The sequence below is a fragment of the Cervus canadensis genome, chromosome 6, assembly GCF_019320065.1.
Source record: "Cervus canadensis isolate Bull #8, Minnesota chromosome 6, ASM1932006v1, whole genome shotgun sequence".
NCBI classification, from domain to species: domain Eukaryota; kingdom Metazoa; phylum Chordata; class Mammalia; order Artiodactyla; family Cervidae; genus Cervus; species Cervus canadensis.
In genome coordinates this window covers 28203095-28229387 of record NC_057391.1, presented here as the reverse complement: position 1 = coordinate 28229387, position 26293 = coordinate 28203095, and the positions used below count along the sequence as shown (strand labels likewise).

At 37.9% G+C, this 26293-nt stretch overlaps 1 protein-coding gene across 1 annotated transcript in view; it reads left to right on the top strand.

Moving 5' to 3' along the window:
• DPH6 (diphthamine biosynthesis 6) overlaps positions 1-26293 on the top strand; it is a 206008-nt gene that overhangs the window by 73909 nt on the left and 105806 nt on the right. The window contains exon 4 of the mRNA XM_043471408.1: positions 22765-22838. Coding sequence (XP_043327343.1) covers positions 22765-22838 — 74 coding nt within the window. The remainder of the gene's footprint in view (positions 1-22764; positions 22839-26293) is intronic.

The window sequence follows — 26293 nt, the reverse complement described above, 5'->3', positions numbered from 1 at the left end:
TTTGATCTCTGTTTCCTCTGCCTTTCCTAAATCGAGCTTGAATATCTGGAAGTTCTCAATTCACATACTGTTGAAGTCAGACTTGGAGAATTTTGAGCATTACTTTGCTAGCATGTGAAATGAGTGCAGTTGTGCAGTAGTTTGAACATTCTTTGGCATTGCCCTTCTTTGGGATTGGAATTCCAACTGACCTTTTCCATTCCTATGGCCACTGCTGAATTTTCCAAATTTGCGGGCATATTGAGTGGAGCACTTTTACAACGTCATCTTTTAGGATTTGAACTAGCTCAGCTGGAATTCCATCACCTCCACTAGCTTTAATGATATTACCTAATATATTCTGCTTCTGTTAGGTCTGTACTTTTTCTGTCCTTTATTGTGCCCATCTCTGCATGAAATATTCCCTTGGTATCGCTAATTCTCTGGAGGAGATCTCTAGTCTTTCCCATTCTGTTGTTTTCCTCTATTTCTTTGCATTGTTCACTTAGGATGGCTTTCTTATCTCTCCTTGCTATTCTTTGGAAACCTGCATTCAGATGGGTATATCTTTCCTTTTCTCCTTTGCCTTTTATTTCTCCCTACTCAGCTATTTTAAGGCCTCCTCAGACAACCATTTTTGCCTTTTTGAATTTCTTTTTCTTGGGGATGGTTTTGATCACAGCCTCCTATACAATGCTACGAACTTTCGTCCATAGTTCTTCAGGCACTCTTTCAGATCTAATCCCCTGAATCTATTTGTCACTTCTGCTGTACAATTGTAAGGGATTTGATTTAGGTCATACCTGAATGGTCTAGTGGTTTTCCCCACTTTCTTCAATTTAAGTCTGAATTTGGCAATAAGGAGTTCATGATCTGAGTCACAGTCAGCTCCCGGTCTTGTTTTTGCTGACTGTATAGAGCTTCTCCACCTTCGGCTGCAAAGAGTATAATCAATCTGATTTTGGTATTGACCATCTGGTTATGTCCATGTGTAGTGTCATCTCGTGTTGTTGGAGGAGGGTGTTTGCTATGACCAGTGCGTTCTCATGGCAAAACTCAGTTAGCCTTTGCCCTGCTTCATTTTGTACTCCAAGGCCAAACTTGCCTGTTACTCCAGGTATCTCTTAACTTCCTACTTTTACATCCCAGTCCCCTATGATGAAAAGAACATCTTTTTTTGTGTTAGTTCTAGAAGGTCTTTTAGGTCTTCATAGAACCGTTCAACTTCAGCTTCTTCAACATTAGTGTTTGGGGCATATGGATTAATATGATATTGAATGGTTTGCCTTGGATACGAACAGAGCTCATTCTGTCGGTTTTGAATTTGCACTCAAGCACTGCATTTTGGACTCTTTTGTTGACTACGAGGGCTGCTCCATTTCTCCTAAGGGATTCTTGCCCACAGTAGTAGATATAACGGGCATCTGAATTAATTTGCCCATTCTGGTCCATTTTAGTTCACTGATTCCTAAAATATCAATGTTCACTCTTGCCATCTCCTGTTTGACCACTTGTAGTTTACCTTGTTTCATGGACCTAATATTCCAGGTTCCTATGCAATATTGCTGTTTACAGCATCGGACTTGACTTTCACCACCAGACACATCCACAACTGAGTGTGTTTCCGCTTTGGCTCAGTCTCTTCATTCCTTCTGGAGCTGTTTCTCTGTTCTTCCTCAGTAGAATACTGGGCACCCACCAACTTAGGGAGTTCATCTTTCAGTGTCATATCTTTTTGCCTTTTCATGCTGTTGTAAGCCTTCAGTAGTCTTAAATCTTAATAACCTCTGTAGCCACTTGCAATGATGTTTTGCTGCTTTGTTTTATAAAAATTTTTATTTTGTTCTTTTCATTTATTGTTTCATATTATTAATTCTCTATTCATATATCTTCTTCTCCAGCTACAATAAGCTTCTTGAGGGTAGATACTGTGGCTTACTTTACTTTTTAATATTCTGTCCTTTTTCGTTCTTGTTCCTGCTGTAATTTATTATTATTTCTGCTCTGCTACTCTTACCCCTCTTCTTGACTATCTTTTTTATCTGATATGTGTTAATTTCAGGTTACTCTGATGCTTTTACTCCAAAAATCAATGCTATTAAAATGTTGACATGTTTACAACTGGCAAAATAATAAAATGCTTCAAAGCAACATTAAACATTTTTTTCACCAAATGCATCAGAAAAGTTTGCTTTTCTGTAAATAACTACAGAATATCAAAGACTTGATGTAAGAAGTACATATTTCAATTTAATATGTCTTCAATAGCACTGCAGTCTCCTTAATTGTAATTCAATGTCATCTTTGTCAATATTTTGTCTGGAAAGACCTTAGTAAGTTTGGAATACTGGTTCTGATTAAGTTCTCCAGATTTATGGTTTCTGAGGGCCTTCGATTACAGAAGGTTCAGAGAAACTAAATAAACATGATGTCTATAGCTTCTGAATCCACTGCTGATCTTTGAATTTATTTTCAAATCTGTCCTATAACTGATACCCTGAAAATAGAAAATCACACCAGCAGTCTCTTGGATGTATGTATGGAAAGAAGACATATAAAAGACCATCTCTGTGTTTTAACTCTCACTCTCATCCTATCTTCATTCTATGCAATATTTAATGTTTGACAGCTGGTACCAGGATAATAAGAAGGGGAAAAAGTGGAAGCAGTGACAGATTTTATTCTCTTGTGCTTCAAAATCACTGCAGATGGTGACTGCAGCCATGAAATTAAAAGAGGCCTGCTCCTTGGAAGGAAAGCTATGACAAACCTGGACAGCATATTCAAAAGCAGAGACATCACTTTGCTGACAAAGGTCTGTATAGTCAAAGCTGTGATTTTTCCAGTAGTCATGTACGGATATGAGAGTTGGACCATAAAGAAGCCTGATCACTGAAGAACTGATGCTTTTGAATTGTGCTGAAGAAGACTCTTTGAGAGTCTCTTGGACTGCAGGAAGATCAACCCAGTCAATCCGAAAGGAAGTCAATCCTGAGTATTCATTGGAAGGACTGTTGCTGAAGCTGAAGCTCCTTTGGTCACCTCCTTTTCCGAAGAGCCGATTCACCAGAAAAGACCCTTATTCTGGGAAAAGTTGACAGCAGCAGAAGAGAAGGGGGCAGCAGAGGATGAGATGTTTGGATGGCATCAATGACTCAGTGGACATGAATGTGAGTTAACTCCAGGAGATGGTGAAGGACAGGGAAGCCTGGTGTGCTGCAGTTCATGGGGTTGCAAAGAGTCAGACACGACTTACCGACTGAACAACCGCCACTACCACCTCCAGGATAATATCCTTTACTAAGTCCTGTGTTGCAATACTTTACTATTCAGTTACAGGGATGAAACTGGAAGGAGAGAGAAAATCAAGAATGGTGGTAGATGTTTAATTTTTTTTTTTTTTTTTCAGTTTCTCAAGTGTGAGTAGGTAGTATGAGGGGCAATATTCTAACTCCTCTCTTCATAGGAGTAGGCCTTTTATGTCCTGACTCTTGATATCAAAGATCTTCTGAATGAAGACTTTGCATGCATGTGTTACTTCCCAGTGCAGTTATGGGGGTAATATTCTTTAATTAGAGAATGCTACCTTATTTGAATGCAAAAGTAGTAAGTTAAGAAACACCTGGAGTAACAGGCAAATATGGCCTTGGAGTACAGAATGAAGCAGGGCAAAGGCTCACAGAGTTTTGCCAAGAGAATGCACTGATCATAGCAAACACCCTCTTCCAACAACACAAGAGAAGACTTTACACATGGACATCACCAGATGGTCAACACTGAAATCAGATTGATTATATTCTTTGCAGCCAAAGATGGAGAAGCTCTGTAAAGGGAGCAAAAAAAGACTGGGAGTTGACTGTGGCTCAGATCATGAGCTCCTTATTGACAAATTCAGACTTAAAGAAAGTAGGGAAAACCACTAGACCATTCAGGTAAGACCTAAATCAAATTCCTTACAATTATACAGTGGAAGTGGGAAATAGATTTAAGGGACTAGGTCTGATAGAGTGCCTGATGAACTATGACTGGAGGTTCATGACATTGTGCAGGAGACAAGGATCAAGACCATCCCCAAGTAAAAGAAATACAAAAAAGCAAAATGGCGGTCTAAGGAGGCCTTACTGTGAAAAGAAGAGAAGCAAAAACAAAGGAGAAAATGCAAAACATACCCATTTGAATGCAGAGTTCCAAAGAATAGCAAGGAGAGATAAGAAAGCCTTCCTCAGTGATCAATGCAAAGAAATAGAGGAAAACAATAGAATGGGAACGACTAGAGATCTCTTCAAGAAAATTAGAGATACCAAGGGAACATTTCATGCAGAGATGGGCTCAATAAAGGACAGAAATTGTATGGACCTAACAGAAGCAGAAGATATTCAGAAGAGGTGGCAAGAATACACAGAAAAACTGGACAGAAAAGATCTTAATGACCCAGATGATCATGGTGTGAACACTCACGTAGAGCCAGGCATCCTGGAATGTGAAGTCAAGTGGGCCTTAGGAAGGATCACAACAAACAAAGCTAGTGGACATGATGGAATTCCAGTTGAGCTATTTCAAATCCTAAAAGATGATGCTGTGAAAGGGCTCCACTCAATATGCCAGCAAATCTGGAAAACTCAGCAGTGGCCACAGGACTGGAAATGGTCAATTTTCATTCTAATCCCTAAGAAAGACAATGCCAAAGAATGTTCAAACTACTTCACAATTGCACTCATCTCACATGCTAGTAAAGTAATGCTCAAAATTTTGGCACTTCATGGCAAATAGATAGGGAAACAGTGGAAACAGTGGCAGACTTTATTCTTTTGGGCTCCATAATCACTGCAGATGGTTACTGTAGCCATGAAATTAAAAGATGCTTACTCTTTGGAAGGAAAGTTAAACAGCATATTAGACCTAGACAACCTAGATAGCATATTAAAAAGCAGAGACATTACTTTGCCAACAAAGGTCTGTCTAGTCAAGGCTATGGTTTTTCCAGTAGTCATGTATAGATGTAAGAGTTGGACTATAAAGAAAGCTGATGGCGAATAATTGATGCTTTTGAACTGCGGTGTTGGAGAAGACTCTTGAGAGTCCCTTGGACTGCAAGGATATCCAACCAGTCCATCCTAAAGGAGATCAGTCCTGAGTGTTCATTGGAAAGACTGATACTGAAGCTGAAACTCCAGTACTTTGGCCACCTGATGGGAAGAACTAACTCATTGGGAAAGACCCTGATGCTGGGAAAGATTGAAGGCAGGAGAAGGGGACGACAGAGGATGAGATGGTTGGATCGAATCACTGACTCAATAGACATGAATTTGGGTAAGCTCCGGGAGTTGGTTATGGATAGGGAGGCTTGGCGTGCTGCAGTCCATGGGGTTGCAAAGAGTAGGAGATGACTGAATGACTGAACTGAACTGAACATTATTGATGACTAGTACTAAATTTAGGAAATCTTTATTTAACACTTTACGTTTACATAGTATTCCAGTATGGTTTGAGAGAAACACTGTTTGGCTGGTGGTCAGCATTCTTTTTCCTCAGGGATGCTAAATGAATAACTAAAAGATGATCTACCAAGAAAAATTGGCAAAAAAATCTGTGTTTTAACTTAATTATCCTAACCATGTGCATGCAGACTATTAGCAGGTTAACTTTAAAAGAAATCTGAAAACTACTGTCTCTGCTTTGAAACTTTAATGTTATGTCTGTTGGTGCTTTCTTTATTTTGAGTTTATCAGGGGCAAAGAAGAGTTAAGAATGTAGCTGGTCCTCCATGTTTGCTTCTCCTTTGTGTAGTTCCATATGTTTATGTGGCAACATTCTGCTAGAGTCTTAACCCTAGTGACTGTATAGTTGTAACAGCACTTCAGGCAATAATATGTAGATCAAGGCTAATTGGAATTTTTCCCTTGAATTTTTCTCTCTCTTAAAGAGAGGGGGTGAAATTAAATTGGTTTGGAAATCAGTTTCCTGCCAAATTTGCTAAGGGCAAAAAGATTCAGAGGATTTTGCTGTTGAAGTTGCTGTTAATTTTATTTATTTATTGAATAGGCAGTGTAGTCACCTGGTTCAAAATTCAGAATGTTCAAAATGTTCAAGGGACCTCTGATTTGTAGACAACTGGACAAAAAGTTGTAAGCACCTGGAGACCCACTATAGATTGGCATCTGAAGGAGTTGTGAGAATGGTCTTGTAAGACTGAGCCCTTAACCTGTGGGGTGCTATATCCAGGCAGGTAGTGTCAGAGTTGAGTTAAATTGTAGGACATTAAGCAGATGTTGCAGAATTTCTTGATGTGGGACAACCTTACCTGACATTTGTAGTCAAAAGTGTGTTGAGTGTAGTAGCAGTGTATAGTGAAGGAGAAACCCAGACTATGGATAATAACTGCTTTCTGCAATTTCTGGTCCCTGAGTTCTCACTCAGTGTGCTGTAGGCTTCTCAGTTCTGTAACCCATGTAATTAATTCCCAGCCCTACCACTTCACAACAAATGGACAGGGGAAAAGTAGAAACAGAGACAGATTTTATTTTCTTAGTCTCCAAAATCACTGTGGACAGTGACTGCCACCACGAAATTAAGAAACACTTGCTCCTTGGAAGGAAATCTCTATGACAAAACTAGACAGAGTATTAAAAAGAAGAGACATCACTTTGCTGTCAAAGGTCTGTGTATAGTCAAGCTGTGATTTTTTCGGTAGTCATGTATGGATATGAGAGTTGGACCATAAAAAAGGCTGAGCACCGAAGAACTCGTGCTTTTGAATTGCGGTGCTGGAGAAGACTCTTTGAAAGTTCCTTGGATTGCAAGGAGATCCAGCCAGTCAATCCTAAAGGAAATCATTCCTGACTATTCATTAGAAAGAATGATGCTGAAGCTGGAGCTCCAATACTTTGGTCACCTGATGCGAAGAGCTGACTCACTGGAAAAGACCCTGATGTTGGGAAAGATTGAGGGCAGGAGGAGAAGGGAAGCAACAGAGGATGAGATGGTTGCATAGCATCACTGACTCAATGAACATGAATTTAGCAAACTCCGGGAGATAGTGAAGGACAGGGAAGCCTGGTGTGCTGCAGTCCTTGGGGTCACAAAGGTTCAGACATGACTTTGATACTAAATGACAACTTTTCTTTAAACTCAGAGTGGTTTCTTTCTTTTTTTTTTTTCTCTCTAGTTGTACTTTGACCGGTACAGTCATCAAAGTGATAATTTTATAAAGTGTAACTTTAATGTTGCTAAATAAATTGCTCGTCCCTTCACTTTTATCATTGTAGTATCTATAGTAATGACTGAATTCTTCTTATGTGCCTTTTTAGTACTGGGTGCCTGTGAATGCCAACAGAATCAGATAGAGTTTTTTGTTATTTTATATATATATACAAGCATATATGTAAAATGTATTTTATATGTGTATAAAATAGAATTTGTAATGTGACTCAAGAAGTGTATAAAATAAGAGTTAGATAGGGTTGAAAGGCGGTAGAAATCACCTCTGATCAGAGGGATCAGACAAAGTTTCATGGGTTGTGAAGAATGAGTAGGATTGCATTTAGTGGAGATTGTGGTCAGAGGATTGGTAGACAATGACAAATGGAAAGAGTAAGATAGGAAATTAGTACGTTCAGTCTAAGTAGAAGATACTTACATTAAGGATTTATGTAAATAAGTCTAAATTAGAGAGAGAAATGAATTTGGCTGGTAGGGAAGTGTGAAGGGATTGCTTTTAGAAACAAAAATCTGCTACTTGATCAGCTAGAGGGAGAAGAAATTACAGGTGGAGAGAGCAAGGATGATTCCATTGATATTATTCTAAGGAGAGCTGAGAAGATCTGAACTAGCAGTACTGTAGTGAAATGCCTAAGTTAGAAATATTTTTTAAAGTTTTTCTTCTGAGAGTACAATTTGAGATAAAAGTAAGAAATTTTCTCTCATTTTCTTTTACTTTTTGGAGGACAACTGTGCTTTTGGATTATGAAGCTACATATATTTTCTTATGGTCATTCTTGACCTGGATAATGTTTCTGTATGTTAGTAGAAGTAAGACTGAACTCAGACATGTTATTTTTTTTCATGGTGGTGCCACCACTATATTTTATGATCATGTAATACTAAACATTATGCATTCCCCCTTAATTCTACATTCTCTCCTAGCAATTGTACCATCTCTCTGTAAGAGATCTTTTTGGAATATTTATTTATGTTTATTTTCTTCCTCATTGCACATTCTCATATGCTGCTTCAATTTTTTTCTCATCAACACCAGTACATTAAAACTTGTCTTGTTAAAGTCAATGACATCTAAATCCTTGTTTTATTCATTTTCACTTCAGTCTTTCCTTTCTTTGACCTCTTCAATTCAATTCAGTCTGTCAGTCATGCCTGACTCTTTTTTTTTTCCAAATCCAATGGAAGTGAAATCGTTATCTCTGAAATATATCTATACTCTCATGTTCACTGCAGTTTTATTCAGAATAACTAAGGTATGGAAACAACCTATTGTTGTTCAGTCACTCAGTCATGTCTGACTCTTTGCAACCCCATGGATTGCAGCACGCCAGGTTTCCCTGTCCTTCACCATCTCCTAGAATTTGCTGAAACTCATGTCCATTGAGTCAGTGATACCATCAAACCATCTCCTCCTCTGTCATCTCCTTCTTCTTCTGACTTCAGTCTTTCCCAGCATCATGGTCTTTTCCACTAAGTCAGCTTTTTGCATCAGGAGGCCAAAGGATTGGAGTTTCAGCTTCAGCATCAGTCCTTCCAATGACTATTCAGGACTGATTTCCTTTAGGATTGAATGGTTTGATCTCCTTGTTGTCCAAGAGACTCTCAAGAGTCTTCTCCAACACCACAATTCAAAAGTATCAATTCTTTGGTACTCAGCATTCTTTATGGTCCAGCTCTCACATCCATACATGACTACTGGAAAAACCATAGCTTTGACTATATGGGCCTTTGTTGGCAAAGTAATGTCTCTGCTTTTTAATATGCTGTCTAGGTTTGTCATAGCTTTTCTCCCAAGGAGCAAGCATCTTTTAATTTCATGGCCTTAGTCACCATAAGCAGTCATTTTGGATCCCAATAAAATAAGTCTTTCAATCTTTTCATTCTTTCTCCATCTATTTGCCATGAAGTGATGGGCCCAGCCTTGACGTACTCCTTTCCCGATTTGGAACCAGTCTGTTGTTCCATGTCCAGTTCTAACTGTTGCTTCCTGATCTGCATACAGTTTTCTCAAGAGGCAGGTTAGGTGGTCTGGTATTCCCGTCTCTTTCAGAATTTTCCACAGTTTATTGTGATCCACACAGTCAAAGGCTTTGGTATAGTCAATAAAGAAGAAATAGATGTTTTTCTGGAACTCTCTTGCTTTTTCAGTGATCCAGCAGATGTTGGCAATTTGATCTCTGGTTCCTCTGACTTTTCTAAAACCAGCTTGAACATCTGGAAGTTCACGGTTCACGTATTGCTGAAGCCTGGCTTGGAGAATTTTGAGCATTACTTTACTAGCGTGTGAGATGAGTTCAATTGTGTGGTAGTTTGAGCATTCTTTGGCATTGCCTTTCTTTGGGATTGGAATGAAAACTGACCTTTTCCAGTCCTGTGGTACTGCTGAGTTTTCCAAATTTGCTGGCATATTGAGTGCAGCACTTTCACAGCATCATCTTTCAGGATTTAAAATAGCTCAACTGGAATTCCATCACATTGGAAGAAGCAGAAGCTGGAATCAAGATTGTCGGGAGAAATATCAACAACCTCAGATATGCAGATGACACCACCCTTATGGCAGAAAGTGAAGGTGAACTAAAAAGCCTCTTGATGAAAGTAAAAGAGGAGAGTGAAAAAGTTGGCTTAAAGCTTAACATTCAGAAAACTAAGATCATGGCATCTGGTCCTATCACTTCATGGGAAATAGATGGGGAGACAGTGGAAACGGTGTCAGATTTTATTTTTTTGGGCTCCAAAATCTCTGCAGATGGTTACTGCAGCCATGAAATTAAAAGATGCTTACTCCTTGGAGGGAAAGTGATGACCAACCTAGACAGCATGTTAAAAAGCAGAGACATTACTTTGCCAACAAAGGTCCGTCTAGTCAAGGCTGTGGTTCTTCCAGTGGTCATGTATGGATGTGAGAGTTGGACTATAAAGAAAGCTGAGCGCCAAAAAATTGATGCTTTTGAATTATGGTGTTGGAGAAGACTCCTGAGAGTCCCTTGGACTGCAAGGATATCCAACTAGTCCATCCTAAAGGAGATCAGTCGTGGGTGTTCATTGGAAGGACTGATGCTGAAGCTGAAACTCCAGTACTTTGGCCACCTCATGCAAAGAGTTGACTCACTGGAAAAAGCCCTGATGCTGGGAGGGATTGGGGACAGGAGGAGAAGGGGACGACAGAGGATGAGATGGTTGGATGGCATCACTGACTCGATGGACATGGGTTTGAGTAAACTCTGGGAGTTGGTGATGGACAGGGAGGCCTGGCGTGCTGCGATTCATGGGGTTGCAAAGAGTCGGACACGACTGAGTGACTGAACTGAACTGAACTGAACTGCACTGATGGGCCCAGATGTCATGATCTTCGTTTTTTGAATGTTGAGTTTTAAGCCCGCTTTTTCACTCTCCTCTTTCATTTTCATCACGAGGCTCTTTAGTTCTTCTTTGCTTTCTGTCAGCCTTGACGTACTCCTTTCCCAGTTTGATCTCTTTAGGAGCTAATGACCTCTTCTTCTTTGACCATGATTTCCTTCTGTCATAGTTCTCCACCTGTTTTTCTGTCCTTAGTTGTCTTTCAAGATCCTTCATTCTCTACCCACTTTATAAATGTTGTGGTTCCTTATGGCTTCATTTTTCACCCTCTTTTATTCTACACTTCCATTTGACCTCACATCATCTCTTCTTCTGGCTTCAGTTACCACTGATAGTGAAGCCGCTCAGTCATGTCTGACTCTTTGCAACCCCGTGGACTATAGCCTACCAGGCTCCTCCGTCCATGGGATTTTCCAGGCAAGAGTACTGGAGTTGGTTGCCATTTCCTTCTCCAGGGGATCTTTTCTACCCAGGGATCGAACCCAGGTCTCCTGCATTGTAGGCAGACACTTTTACTATCTGAGCCACCAGGGAAGTCATAGTTACCACTCGTACTATGTGCACATTTATGTCACCCAATTATATCTTCTTTGAGCTCCATACTCGAATGTCTGCTGAGCAGACCTCATTGATTGACCAAAGACACATAAAGCTTAATGTCCAAAATAGTACACATCATATTCCTCCTCAAATTTGTGTATCTCTTATAAAAGTAATGCCATTGCTCTCTCTCAAGTGACCAAGCCAAAATATTGAGAGCTTTCTGGATTTCTTTCTCAGCCACATGCCACCAAAATCTGTTCATCTTTTCTTATATCACAAATATGCCTTTTCATTATCATCATCATAAACACGGCCTTACTTTAGACTTCCATCATTTCTTATGTAGATTTCTTTAGGGTTCCCTTAGTAGTTATTTTGCTTCTATACACTTTTCCAATCAATATTCCTACATAGTCATTTAAAAATGTAAAGCCAATTGTGCAAGAGTGTTAAGTATTTAGCATTTGGCACTCAATTGGCAAGATTAATATTGTTAAAATGACCATACTACTCAAAGCAACTTATAGATTCAGTGCAGCCCTATCAAAATTCCAGTGGTGTTTTTTGTAGAAGTAGGAAAAAAGATCCTAAAATTTGTATGGAACCACAAAAATTTCCCAAATAGCCAAAGCAGTCTTGAGAAAGAACAAAGATGGAGGCAAACTATATTGCAAAATAGTAGTAATCAAAACAATATGGTGTTGGCACAAAACAGACACATAGATTAATAGAACAGAATAGAAAACTCAGAAATAAACCTGTGCATGTATCATCAATTAATTTTTGACAAAAGAGCCAAGAATGTACAATGGGCAAAGAATAATTTCTTCAATAAATGGCAATGAGAAAACTAGTTAGCCACATGCAACAGGATGAAACTGGACCCCTGTGTTACACCATATATAAAAATCAACTCGAAATGTATTAAAGACTTGAATGTAAGATCTGAAACTGGTTAAATTCCTAGACAAAATCATAGGCGATAAACTCCTAGACACTCAGCAATGATTTTTTTGGACTTGACACGAAAAGCAAAGACAACGAAAGCAAAACTAAACACATGGGTTTCCATAAGCTAAAAAGGTCTATTCAACCTCAGAAATCAACAAAGTAAAAAGACATTTTATGAAGTGGGAAAAAATATGCAAACTATATGTATTATAAGGGGTTAATATCTCTGAAGTATACAAGGAACTCAAACAACTCAATACCTGCCCCCCCAAAAAAAAATTAAAACAAGAAAAGAAAGAAAAGAAAAAAAAAAGTAACCCAATTTGAAAAATAGCCAAAGGACCTGAAGAGACATTTTCCAAGAAAACATGAATGGCCAGCAATATATGAAAAGGTGCTCAAAATCACTAATTATTAGGGAAATACAAACCAAAATCACTATGAAATATCACTTCACACCTGTTAGGATTATCTATTGTCAAAAAGTTAAGAAATGTGGGAAAGGATACAGAGAATATGGAAACTTGTACAGTGTTGATGGTCTTGTACGTTGGACAGCCATTATGAAAGGCAATATGGAAGTATCTCAAAAAATTAAATATAGAACTGTCATATGATCCAGCAATTCTGCTTCCAGGTATAAATCCAAAGGAAGTGAAATCATTATCTCTGAAAGATATCTGTACTCTCAAGGTCATTGCAGTTTTATTCAGAATAACTAAGGTATGGAAACAACCTAAGTATTGTTGATTGTGGTTCAGTCACTCAGTCGTGTCCTACTCTTTGCAACCCCATGAATTGCAGCACACCAGGCTTCCTTCTCCATCACCATCTCCTCCTCTGTTGTCCGCTTCTCCCCATGCTTTCAATCTTTCCCAGCATCCGGGTCTTTTCTACTGAGTCAGTTTTTCACATCAGGTGGCCAAAGTAGTGGAGCTTCAGCTTCAGCATCAGTCCTTCCAGTGAATTCAGGGTTGATTTTCTTTAGGACTGACTGGTTTGATCTCCTTGCAGTCCAAGGGACTCTCAAGAGCATTCTCCAACAACACAGTTCAAAGGCATCTGTTCTTCAGTGCTCAGCCTTCCTAATGGTCCAACTCTCACATACATCTGTAGGTGACTACTGGAGAAACCATAGCTTTGAATATTTGGACCTTTGTCAGCAAAGTAATGTCTCTGCTTTTTAATACGCTGTCTAGGTCGTATGGATCTTTATGCTGAACATGTTAAACATCTTACAATTTTGCCTGTTAATTATTCCTCAGTGAAGCTGGAGTAATTAAAAAACATAGAATACAATAATCCCCATTTATATAACTTGCATTTTAAACATTATCTCTAATCAAAGAAAGTTTTCTTAGGAGCTTAGAAAATGAGTTTAGAAAGCAGCTTTTAAACAGGTCAAACACTTGCTACCAAACTGATTTATTTAGAAATGAGTACTTCTTGATCTTTTTTTTATTCTTCCCACAAAGAGTCTTGATCTCTTTTTTATTCTTCCCACAAAGAGTAACAGCTTAATCCTTTATTCATGTTGTTGTTGTTGTTAAAGAGTTTCACAGAAGTCCTCAAAATGTCACCTTCTTAGCAGGATGAATATTCTTGGAAACCCAAGGGGGGAAGAATTGTTCCAGAGTTCAGTTTTATTTCAGGTTGAATTTGGCCTAGGTTGACTAGCAATGTATGAATGTGTCCACTGAGGTTGGAAGACACTCCAGGTAGCAAATGACAGATTTATTCCAAACTAGGAGTGTCATACTGTTACAACGAAGATGGAAACTCAAAAGTAAAAGAAATCACTTTAGCTTTAAAATGGACATAAATGACAAATGATTATGTTAATCTACAGTTTCTTTGTCAAATGATTTCCTTAACAACTTTTTCCCTGTTTAATTGAGAAAGCTCACAAAGGGAGATAATAATGTTACAAATTAGTGACCTAGTACTCCGTCATGAGCTTACTGTTTAATGGCAGAACTCCAGATGGTGATCATTTCTCATTTTGGAAATGTTTTATATTGATGATACTAAGAAAAACAATAATAAGTTGAACAAAAATTTTAGTCAGATGCCTGAATATATCTCTTGGCAATTCTCAGTGTCACTTTCAGAATTATTTCATGTAAAAGAGTATTCATTTCTGTGGCTATTTTTCTTAACCTGGTCTTAGGTAATTCTACTGAAGTGAAGAATTAAAAGTTTAAGGAAAAATCATCTAGTGCTTTACTGGCCACATAAATTTCTCGTTTCATTATCCAGTCCCCAGAATATCATTGGCATTCACAAATGTTTCTTATTTAATAATGTCACATTGCCAGAAGTCCAAATATCACCACTCAGAGCTATAATGCAAGTGTGCTTCTTTAATGAATGGTTCATATTAAAAATGTTAGAATGCCTTTCAGATGAAAAACATTTTAAATTCAGCAGATCATTTTTTTCTCAACAGGCAGGAACTCATTAACAGAATAATACTGGTAACTGAAGCATTTTTCAAAAAAAATAATATCCCTGATAAATGCAAGCTGCATATCTTCTCGTCTTCGGAATAAATAGGCCTAGTTTTCATTTGTAAAAAGGGACAGCTTGTTTTCATCACATTGCACACTTTAAACATCTTACAATTTTATTTGTCACTTATATCTCAGTAAAGCTGAAACTGTTTAAAAAACATAAAAAATACTAATCCTCATTTATAGAAGTTGCATTTTAAAAGTTGGTTGAAAAATTTATGCTGTTGGCTTTGTGAATCAACTTCTCAGTATGAAGATAAGTGAATATTGAGTGAACAAAGCTAATTTTGGTCTAGATTTCTACCTTTAAACCCTCCTTCTAAACTTGTAATTTTCACTGCTACCATATGACTGAGGGTATGCTGTCTTCATCCCAGTCTCTGAATTGGGTGCCTTTGAACTGTTGCATGGTAGAGCTTTGCATGTAAATGAGGACACACTAGGTACCTTTCATAGTAAAAAGTCCATTTCTGTCCTTGTGTGTCTGTGTTCCTGATGCCTTAGGATGTTGATTTTAAAAGGCATAGATAAGGCTTTGTAGTTAATAAGATTTTAGGACTAGGTTATACATGGACAAGTCTAATAATTTTATACAGCCCCAACCTGATACAAAACCTTGGACCAGGCCTGAACTGTGCCCATAGAAGCTACATGGAGCCCTCAGGGCAGCTCTTCACCCAGCAGAGGACTCTTACTTTCCGGAGAACCAGGCCCAGGCCAAAAGCAGTAAACATCCCAGGAGCAACAGAAGAAAGGTGCCAAGTTGGCACAGGACCCACTTCTGTGGCCCTAACAGATTGACATGTTGTTTTTTTTAATGATTATTGATTACTGTTTGTTATAGAAGATTTGACCACACAATCAGATACCAAATGGAGAGAAACAGGTGTATGTTGATTTGTTAGCTGATAAATTATATACATGTCTTTTTAGAACCAGGTTTGTTTCTTTGAAGAAAAAAATTTGGTGGATTTTGTACACAAATCCTATTTGAAGGAGGAAAACAGTAGAAACTGTTATCTATTTTCTTATGATCACAAAGGGCAAAGAACCAACATTTCTGACTGTTTCATGTTTGGAATATAATTTGTTTTTTGGAGGATAATTGCTCTACAATATTCTGTTGGTTTCTTCCATACATCAGCTTGAATCAGCCACAGGTATACATATGTACTGTCCCTCCTGAATCCCCCTCCAATCTCCCACCCCATCTCACCCCTCTAAGGTTGTCACACAGCACTGGGTTGAGCTTCCTGTGTCACACAGAAAATTCCCACTTGCTATCTATTTAAAATATAGTTTTGTATATGTTTCTATACTTCTCTATCAATCTGTTCCACCCTCTACTTCCCCCACTGTGTTCACAAGTCTGTTCTCTATATCTGCATCACCATTGTTTTCCTGAAAATGGGTTCATCGGTACTTTTTTGTAGATTCCATATGCGTGCATTAATATACAATATTTGTCTTTCTCTTTCTGACTTACTTCACTCTGTATAATAGGCTCTAGATTCATCCACTTCATTAGGACTGATTCAAATGCATTCTTTTTTATAGCTAAGTAATATTCCACTGTATATATATATACACCACAATTTCTGTATCCATTCATCTGTTGATGGGCATCTAGGTTGCTTCCATGTCCTAGCTATTGTATAAAGTGCTGCAACAAACATTGGGATACATGCATCTCTTTCAATTATGTTTTTTTTTTTTAAGTATTTTCTAATCTCATCCCCCCAAAAAGATTCTTTTCTTTGTGTTCCAATATACTCTGTATGGACTTATGTCACTTATTTTACTAACTTTCTCAGTGTGTCCATTCTCCTGCATCCCTCACCACTAGATTTTAATTTCTTAAGGTTAACATCTGTGCTTTTTTCAAATGTGTTTCAGCCTTCCTGGTGTAGGACCTGTCACACAATAGGCCTTTATAAATTGCTGCATAATAAACACATGAATAACTTTGTCTGCCAGCTTACCAGCTCATAGGATAAGTATATATATGCATACATGGGTTTTAATAAATTTTCCCCAAATCAAAAAGGTAAATACATTATAAAAATGTTTGAGGAAATATAAAGTTAGAAATAAAATAGCAAAGATGAATTACTATTCAGAATTAAGCATTATTGCGATTTGGTCTATTTCTGGTCTCCAGAATTTAAAAATATATTCTGAGAAGCACATTTGACCCTCTGTAATCAGACATTGGATTCTTAAACAAGAGTGTTGATATATTGATATATTTGTCCTTTCTGAACATACAAGTTAGGTGTACAAATGGTAATAATGAAGCTATGTTTTGTACCAGTTAATGTGTATGTGTCTGTTTTTGCAAGTGACCTCTCTATTGTACCCTTCCCTGTTGGCTCAGAGAGTAAAGAATCTGCCTTTAATGTGGGAGACTTGGGTTCGATCCCTGGGTCAGGAAGATCCCCTGGAGAAACAAATGGCAACCCGCTCCAGTATTCTTGCCTAGAGAATCTCATGGACAGAGGAGCTTGGTGGGCCATAGTCCATGGGGTCACAAAGAGTCTGGACATGACTGAGCAACTAACATTTTTACTCTCTCTATTGTTACAATTGGTGAGATAGGTCAGAGAGCTGCCTGGACTAGCTCCCCAGCAGTCTTGCAGTTGTGCTTCATATTGACAAAATTGTGGAAAACAGTGATCTAAGCAACAAATAAGCTCGTGATGTCTGCTTGGCTAATCTAGTCGTTGTATTTATAACTATTATATGACAAGTACATTGTTTTATTAAGGTATTCTCTCTTTAGAGAGAATGTGTATATATATCTAAATGCTGCACCATTTTATATAAGAGACTTGAGCGTCCTAGGATTTTGGTATCCACAGTGGGGTCCTGGAATCAATCCTCCTCACATACCAAGGAACAGCTGTACTCTGGTACTCAAGAGAGTTTAGAGAAAGATGGAGGTGCTGTCAGCATATAGGAGAACTTGAAGCCACAGAAACAAACCAGAACCTCAAGAAGCAGGGCACAGAGTGAGAAGAGGACTCAGTATACGACCCTGAGGGTGCCATGACTTGTAGGAAGCACACACACACTGTTAATTTACCAACTTTTCCCCCAAATGGTATGAGTCACAGATTAGGACCTGAGCTTAGCTCTGTATTTTCTACAGACTAGATTGACTATCTGCTAGATATTTACCTTTTAAAGATCTGTTTTGTCTTTCTTCAGAATTAGTAGTATGTTCTGAATGATAAGGGTTCAACAAAAGTCTTACTTAATCTTTGGATTATTCGGGGCTCACTAGGTTTGAAAAGTTTGTAACTGGACTGTAGAGTTGGTTGTCAAGGATTGTGTATTAGTCAGGATTCTCCAGAGAAACAAGACCAATAGAATATATAAAGATATATGGAAAGAGATTTGTTTTGAGGGATTAGTTCATCTGATCATGGAACCTGAAAAGTGCCATGCTGTGCCACTGGCCGGCTGGGAGCCTGAAAAACTAGTGATATAGTTCCATCCAAACCCAAAAGCCTGAGAACAAGAGGACCAGTGTTGTAAATCTCAGTCTGAGTCCAAAAGCCCTAGAACTAGGAACACTGATGTCTGAGGACAGAGGGTGGATGTCCCAGCTCAAGTGAGTAAATATGCCCTTCCTCTACTTTTCTGTTCTATTCAGGCCCTCAAGAGATTGGACGATGCTCACCTGCATTGGTTAGGGCTATCTTCCTTACCCAGTCTACCACTTCAAATCATAATCTCTTCCAGAAACATCTTCACAGAAATGATGTTTTATCAGGTACTAGATGTTCAATCTAGGTACTTCTTAGCCTAGTCAAATTGACACATAAAATTAACTATTACAAGTTGGGGAACCTTACCTTTGTTAAAAAGTAATAGTGAGCAAGAGATTAAAGCCCAGGAATGAAGGGCTTTGTCTGTCAAGTTAGGCCTTTATCTAGTTGTAGTAGTAGTAACAGTAGTGGTGGTGGTGGTGGTAGTTAGTAGTAGCAATAGTAGAAGTAGTAGCTGAAATAGTTATAGAACAATATTAGTAATAATAAAGAAGATTTATAGTGACAGAAGAAAGTATTTACTCGGTGCTTACTAGATGCTTGTCACTATTATTTTTCTGTATTATTTTACTCAGTGTTCATAATAACCCTCGAAAACAGAGCTATAATTATCTTCACTATATAGATAAGGAAACTGAGAAACAGAGAAATTATATAACTTGTTCAAAATCACAGAGCTAAATAGGTAATAGGACTGAATTTCTAATGGGTAGTAGTAATGATGATTGTTGAAAAAAAATGTAACTAATAATCTTTATTTAGGTAGCTTAGATCGAAGAACAGCCAAATTTAGCTGGGTATATAATTCTAGAACTGATTAGTTCAATATTATGAAATAAAAAATGAAAGATAGAAATAGAAGAGAATCCCAGAGATTTCATGTAGACTAAAAGGAATTAAATAATAATTATTTGGGGGTTATGGTGAATAATAAATGAGAATGATAGAACATTAACCCATTTTAAATATATAATAAATGTCAATTATTAAAGTGGCTTGACTTAGTGTGCAAAGAAAACTTCAATGACTGATATTTGTTTTCATGATCTATTGAGAAACACACACAGAAATACACCTATATATAATATTCAAGACCTTATATTTTCTTTTGACAGAACTTCAGATAAACAATATATGGTATAAGAATATAGCTGAAATTTTGATCTTGTTGATAATATCACTCACTACTCTGTGATCTATGCCATATTTGCATGTAACAAGAAACACTACACTTTGCCTTTTTTCTACTAATACAATGACTTTTATAAAAATAAAGTGGCTGGGAAGGTTAGAGAAAGGTCACAAGCAAATGTTCTTACAAAGTTGCTGAAATAAGAAAACAAAGGAAATAGCTCTTTTCCTGGAGAATCTATTTATTTTGAGCAAATTTGGGAAGATATTTCTCTATCATTTTAGAGTAGAAATTTTAAATTTGCTTTAGTCTTCAAAGACATGAGAGATTCCTGTTGTTCATTTTTGTTTATTTATTATGGCATCGTTTTAGGACATTCAAGGTTATTTTAGAATATCTCAAAGTATTACATTTATTTTTATGTGAAACGCTGTTGTACTTTGTAGGTTTTCAAGTTTGGAAAGACCAGAGTGTTAGTAAAGAAATCATCTCTCTGAAGTAGTTTCTTCTGTACTCCATATGTCTAGGATGACTTTTCTTTTATGCCTATTCAGAGAATTTCTGTTCAGTTTATTAGTAATCACCCCTAGTCACTTTTTTCATATCTGTTTTCTAGATAACAGTTCCCTAATTTATACCTGTGTTGTGTATGAGTCCTCCCTTAGTGTATTATTTTATACTTCCTTTCATTAACTCTCATCTTGGGCCTGTCCTTCCAAATCCCTGTGTTGTCCATATCCATCAAGGTACTTGATTAATTTTCTTTTCTTTTTAATCCATTCTAGCTTTCATCTGGAAACTTGATCATATTTGAAATTACATTTTTAATGGGTGTGCTAGATAGATAGGTTAGCCCTCATCTGTGGGGAATACTGCTGAATATACTGTTGGGTGTTCTGACTTGTAACTCTGTTGACAAGATTTCATTGTGTCCTTACTTGAGATTTCTTTATCCTCTATCATCTCTACTTCCTGGATGTTCCTCTGCCAATCGTTTTTTTTTTAAGATACAGATAAAAATCATTGTATTTCTTTATCTACTTATACCATTGCTTATGATTATACAGTGGAATCCCTTACAATTATACAGTGGAAGTGACATATAGATTCAAGGGATTAAATCTGATAGAAAGCCTGATGAACTATGGACAGAGGTTCATGACATTGTATAGGAGGCAGTGATCAAGACCATCCCTAAGAAAAAGAAATGCAAAAAGGCAAAATGTTTGCTGACAAGGTCTTACAAATAGCTGTGAAAAGAAGAGAAGTGAAAGGCAAAGAGAAAAGGAAAGATATACCCATTTGAATGCAGATTTCCAAAGAATAGCAAAGAGAGATAAGAAAGCCTTCCTCAGTGATCAATGCAAAGAAATAGAGGAAAACAATAGAATGGGAACGACTAGAGATCTCTTCAAGAAAATTAGAGATATCAAGGGAACATTTCATGTAAAGATGGGTACAATAAAGGACAGAAATGGCATGGAACTAACAGAAGCAGATGATATTAAGAAGAGGTGGCAAGAATACACAGAAGAGCCATACAAAAAAGATCTTCATGACCCAGATAATCACAATGGTGTGATCACTCATCTAGAGCCAGACCTCCTGGAATGTGAAGTAAAGTGGGCCTTAGGAAGGATCACTATGAACAAAGCTAGTTGAGGTGATGGAATTCCAGCTGAGCTATTTCAAATCCTAAAAGATGATGCTGTGAAAGTGCTGCATTCAGTGTGCCAGCAGATTTGGAAAACTCAGCAGTGGCCACAGGACTGGAAATGGTCAGTATTCATTCCAATCCCAAAGAAAGGCAATGCCAAAGAGTGCTCAAACTACCACAAAATTGTACTCTTCTCACATGCTAGCAAAGTAATGGTCAAAATTCTCCAAGCCAGGCTTCAGCAGTATGTGAACTGTGAACTTCCAGATGTTCAAGCTGGATTTAGAAAAGGCAGAGGAACCAGAGATCAAATTGCCAACATCCATTGGATCATCAAAAAAGCAAGAGACTTCCAGAAAAACATCTATTTCTGCTTTATTGACTATGCCAAAGCCTTTGACTGTGCGGACCACAACAAACTCTGGATCATTCTTAAAGAGATGGGCATACCAGACCACCTGATCTGCCTCCTGAGAAAACTATATGTAGGTCAAGAAGCAACAGTTAGAACTGGACATGGAACAATGGACTGGTTCCAAATCGGGAAAGGAGTACGTCAAGGCTGTATATTATCACCCTGCTTATTTAACTTATATGCAGAGTACATCATGAGAAATGCAGGGCTGGAGGAAGCACAAGCTGGAATCAAGATTGTCAGGAGAAATACCAATAACCTCAGATATGCAGATGACACCACCGTTATGGCAGAAAGTGAAGAGGAACTAAAGAGCCTCTTGATGAAAGTGAAAGAGGAGAGTGAAAAAGCTGGCTTAAAACTCAACATTCAGAAAACTGAGATCATGGTATCTGGTCCCATCACTTCATGGCAAATAGATGGGGAAACACTGGAAACAGTGGCAGACTTTATTTTGGGGGGCTTCCAAAACCACTGCAGATGGTGACTGCAGCCATGAAATTAAAAGACACTTGCTCATTGGAAGGAAGATCATGACCAACCTATACAGCATATTAAAAAGCAGGGACATCACTTTGCCAACAAAGGTCCATCTAGTCAAAGCTATGGTTTTTCCAATAGTCATATATGGATGTGAGAGTTGGACTATAAAGAAAGCTGAACACCAAAGAATTGATGCACTTGAACTGTGGTGTTAGAGAAGACTCTTGAGAGTTGCTTGGACAACAAGATCCAACCAGTCCATCCTAAAGGAAATCAGTCCTGAATATTCATTGGAAGGACTGATGCTGAAGCTGAAACTCCAATAGTTGGGCTACCTGCTGCAAAGAACTGAATTATTAGACTCATTTGAAAAGACCATGATGCTGGGAAAGACTTAAGGCAGGAGGAGAAGAGGACGACAGAGGAAGAGATGGTTGGATGGTATCACTGACTCGATACACATGAGTTTGAGTAAACTCTGGAAGTTGGTGATAGACAGGGAAGCCTGGCATGCTGCAGTCCATGGGGTCACAAAGAGTCAGACATGACTGAGAGATTGAACTGAACCATTGGTTCAATTTTTTTAAAGTTACTCAATCTGAGAAAACATTGTCCTTAAATAGAAATTTCTTAGAAATTTCTGGCAAACATCAGTGAATCTTAAAGGGATATCAAGTGAGAAAACATTTTGAAAGTACTGCCTTTATCTTCTCCTTGGAAAATGGTCTCTAGTTATTGGGATTTTTGGTAAAAAGAATAATTATTTCTCCCCAGACCTGAGAGGGTGAGTTAAACATATATTTTTTAATATACTTTTTTCCCCTGAATGTGGATTGTATATTCAGTAAATTATTCTGTTTCAAGTGGTTTTCTAAATGAAACAATTCATTTATAATTTTCAGAACATAATACAGAGTCACATGTTTATTTATTTTTTTAAACATGTTTTGCTTTATTTTCAGGAAAAAGAAGAAGTAGAGGGAATATCAGTAGGTGCTATACTCTCTGACTATCAGCGTGTTCGAGTAGAAAATGTGTAAGAGAACATTAATTTGTTTTATATTTTTTTTAAATGTAGTAATTTAAGAATGAGAATTAATGAAAAATAAATAATTGTACCCAAATAATAAATAGATAAAGTATTCTACATGTCCCATAGATAGAGGAGCCTGGTGGGCTATAGTCCATTGGATCGCAGAGTCAGACACGACTTAGTGACTAAACCACCACCATCACCACGTGTCCCATGAAACTAAATATATTGCCCTAAGTAACAAAAGTTGCATTTTTACTCTTTTTTCTATCTTTATGCATGAGAAAACTTACTTACTTACCATAAGGAAACATTATAATAAAAATTGAAGCAAAGGTTTTTTTGAAGTATTATTCTCAAATTTCCCTAATTTGAAATGGTGTAACTTTTTAATATTTTTTAACTCATTGTCATTTGTAATAAAAATCAGGAGCAAATAGAAGTAGTGTAGTAATATTTTAAAGGAAAAAATACATTAAGTAATATCTTCTTTGGTTCTTCAAACTCAGTTCTTACAAAAGAATATTCATGAGATTGAAATACTTCTATAAAAACCCATTCAAGTTTAAAGGAATTATTAGACTGTTACTCCTCCCATCTCCCCCACCCCCTATGTGAGATAATAATGTGGATTTTGAAAAAATTTTCCTTGTGTTCTGTCTGCCTGCATTTGCAAAATCACTGCAGATGGTTTTGCAGCCATGAAATTAAAAGACACTTACTCCTTGGAAGGAAAGTATGACCAACCTAGATAGCATATTAAAAAGCAGAGGCATTACTTTGCCAACAAAGGTCCGTCTAGTCAAGGCTATGGTTTTTCCAGTGGTCATGTAGGGATGCTAGAGTTGGACTGTGAAGAAGTCTGAGCGCCAAAGAATTGGTGCTTTTGAACTGTGGTGTTGGAGAAGACTCTTGAGAGTCCCTTGAACTGCAAGGAGATCCAACCAGTCCATCCTAAAGGAGACCAGTCCTGGGTGTTCATTGGAAGGACTGATGTTGAATCTGAACTCCAGTACTTTGGCCACCTCATGTGAAGAGTTGACTCATTGGAAAAGACCCTGATGCTGGGAGGGATTGGGGACAGGAGGAGAAGGGGACGACAGAGGATGAGATGGCTGGATGGCATCACCAACTCGATGGACATGAGTTTGAGTAAACTCTGGGAGTTAGTGATGGACAGGGAGGCCTGGCGTGCTGCGATTCATGGGGTTGCAAAGAGTCGGACACGACTGAGTGACTGAACTGAACTGATTTATAGATAGAGATGGATTGCATATCCCTTAGCCAAATGTTAAAAGTAATATTATTCTCATCCAGTTTTAAGTCATATTCTCTGAGAATATTTTGTGTAAAATCTTTGCTTTTGAATAAATTCAAAAGTACGTGATTTAATTGGTAGCCAAACTGTAGGTAGGGCTGACATCTATTTATTAAAGCTTTATGGAGACAATAAAAATGTGCTCCTGTTGGGAAGCCAGTTTATATCTACATGAGAGAGGGGCCCATTGGATACTCAAAAATGGAGGCAAACTGTTTCTCAAAATGCAGTCTCAGGTACAGTTCAACAAATAGTTTAACCATACTATATACCATAAAGCACATCTATTCATTCCTGGGTTTCAGCACCAAAAAAGAGGGGAAAAAAAGCATATCTGCAGTATTTCTTTTTTAATCTTCCCTGGTGACTTAAATGGTAAAGCATCTGCCTACAATTCGGGAGATCCAGGTTTGGTCCCTGGGTTGGGAAGATCCTCTGGAGATGGAAATGGCAACCCACTCCAGTACTCTTGCCTGGAAAATCCCATGGACAGAGGAGCATGGTAGGCTACAGCCCATGGGGTTGCAAAGAGTCAGACACAATTGAGCGACTTTACTTTCTTTATTGGGAGCCATTGGTCTACAAACTCAGTTTCGAATTAGCCAATCTCCAATTTGTAATTTCTTCATTATATTTTCGAGATACAAAGAGTTTAATAGATGTCACAAGCTCAAATACAGTAGTGATTTACAGAGGAAACTATTTCAACCATGATATTTTATACTGTTAAAGAATTTAAATAGGTAAAGAAATACATTGTTGTTTAGTCGCTAGTGAAGTGAAGTGAAATCGCTCAGTCATGTCCGACTCTTTTTGACCCAATGGACTGTAGCCTACTAGGCTCCTTATGTCCAACTCTTTTGCATCCCCATGGACTGTAGCTCACCAGTCTCCTCTGTCCATGGGATTATCCAGGCAAGAATACTGGAGTGGGCTGCCATTATCTTCTCCATGGCATATTCCCCACCCAGGGATCAAACCTGAATCTCCTGCATTGGCAGGCAGATTCTTTACCACTGCACCACCGGGGAAGACCCCAAAGAAATATGACTTAAGTCTAAAAATACTCAATAGATCAGGGATACCAAAGAAACAACCAAGAATTTTCCAGTAAAGCCAGAAAGGAATAAAATTTTCTTCAAAAAAACAACCAAAAAATCTTTACTTCAAAAATATGGAGAGAAAAATTTGGTTAGTAGACATTAAATGTTGGTGATAGGACAGCAAAAACTGTAATGCTTGTGTTATGTGGGTAGTTACAGTTTTATTATTTTATGTTTATTAAATGCCTCAGCATTGTCTCAGCATTGATTTAGATGCTCAGGACATTTTACAAAGGAAAATTATATAAAACAGTCTCAACATTAAGGAAGATCTTGATTTCTTTGAAAGTCAAGGTATATGTGCAAGAAAAAAAAAAGTGGTATTAATATTTCTTAAGACCATGTATGAGCAAATGACCAAATATGTGGTACATTTAATAAGTATTGGGATTTTCTGCAAGACAGAGAGTTCCATGTCTGCTGGAGTAGTCATCCAGGAAACCTTACTGACACTAGGGATGGTGGCGCTTAGAGCTATATTTTTCCACTTGAAATTTGAGCTCAACCACTTACAGTGTGACTTGAGTGAATCACTTGTCTATACTGTTTATTGAATACCTAGTTTATCCAGGCATTGTGCAACAATTTAATCTATATTACTTTTAATTAATTATCAGTTAATCTATATTATTTTTAATTAATTAATCCTCCCTTAGGAAGTTATATCTAACTAAAGGCATGAAGCAAATGAGGGAAGTAGGGAACATGGCAAGTATGTTAGACAAGAGTGAGCAGGCTGGGGGAGTAGGGGTGGGCAGGCTGTAGTGTAGTGGGAGGTGAGGTCTGAGAGCCGACCAGTGTGGGATCCCTGCAGGGCTTATTTACTAGGAGTGATAAGGGAGACTAGAGCAGAGGAATCCCATGACCCATTTATGTTTTAAAAGGATCACATCGACTATTATATTGAAAATTATTTTAAAAGGACAAGAATGGAAATTTCTCTGGCAGTCCAGTGTAACGTTAAGACTCTGTGCTTCCACTGCATGGGGGTGGGTTCAGTCCCTGGTCGGGAACTAGGATCCTGTATGCTGAAAGAT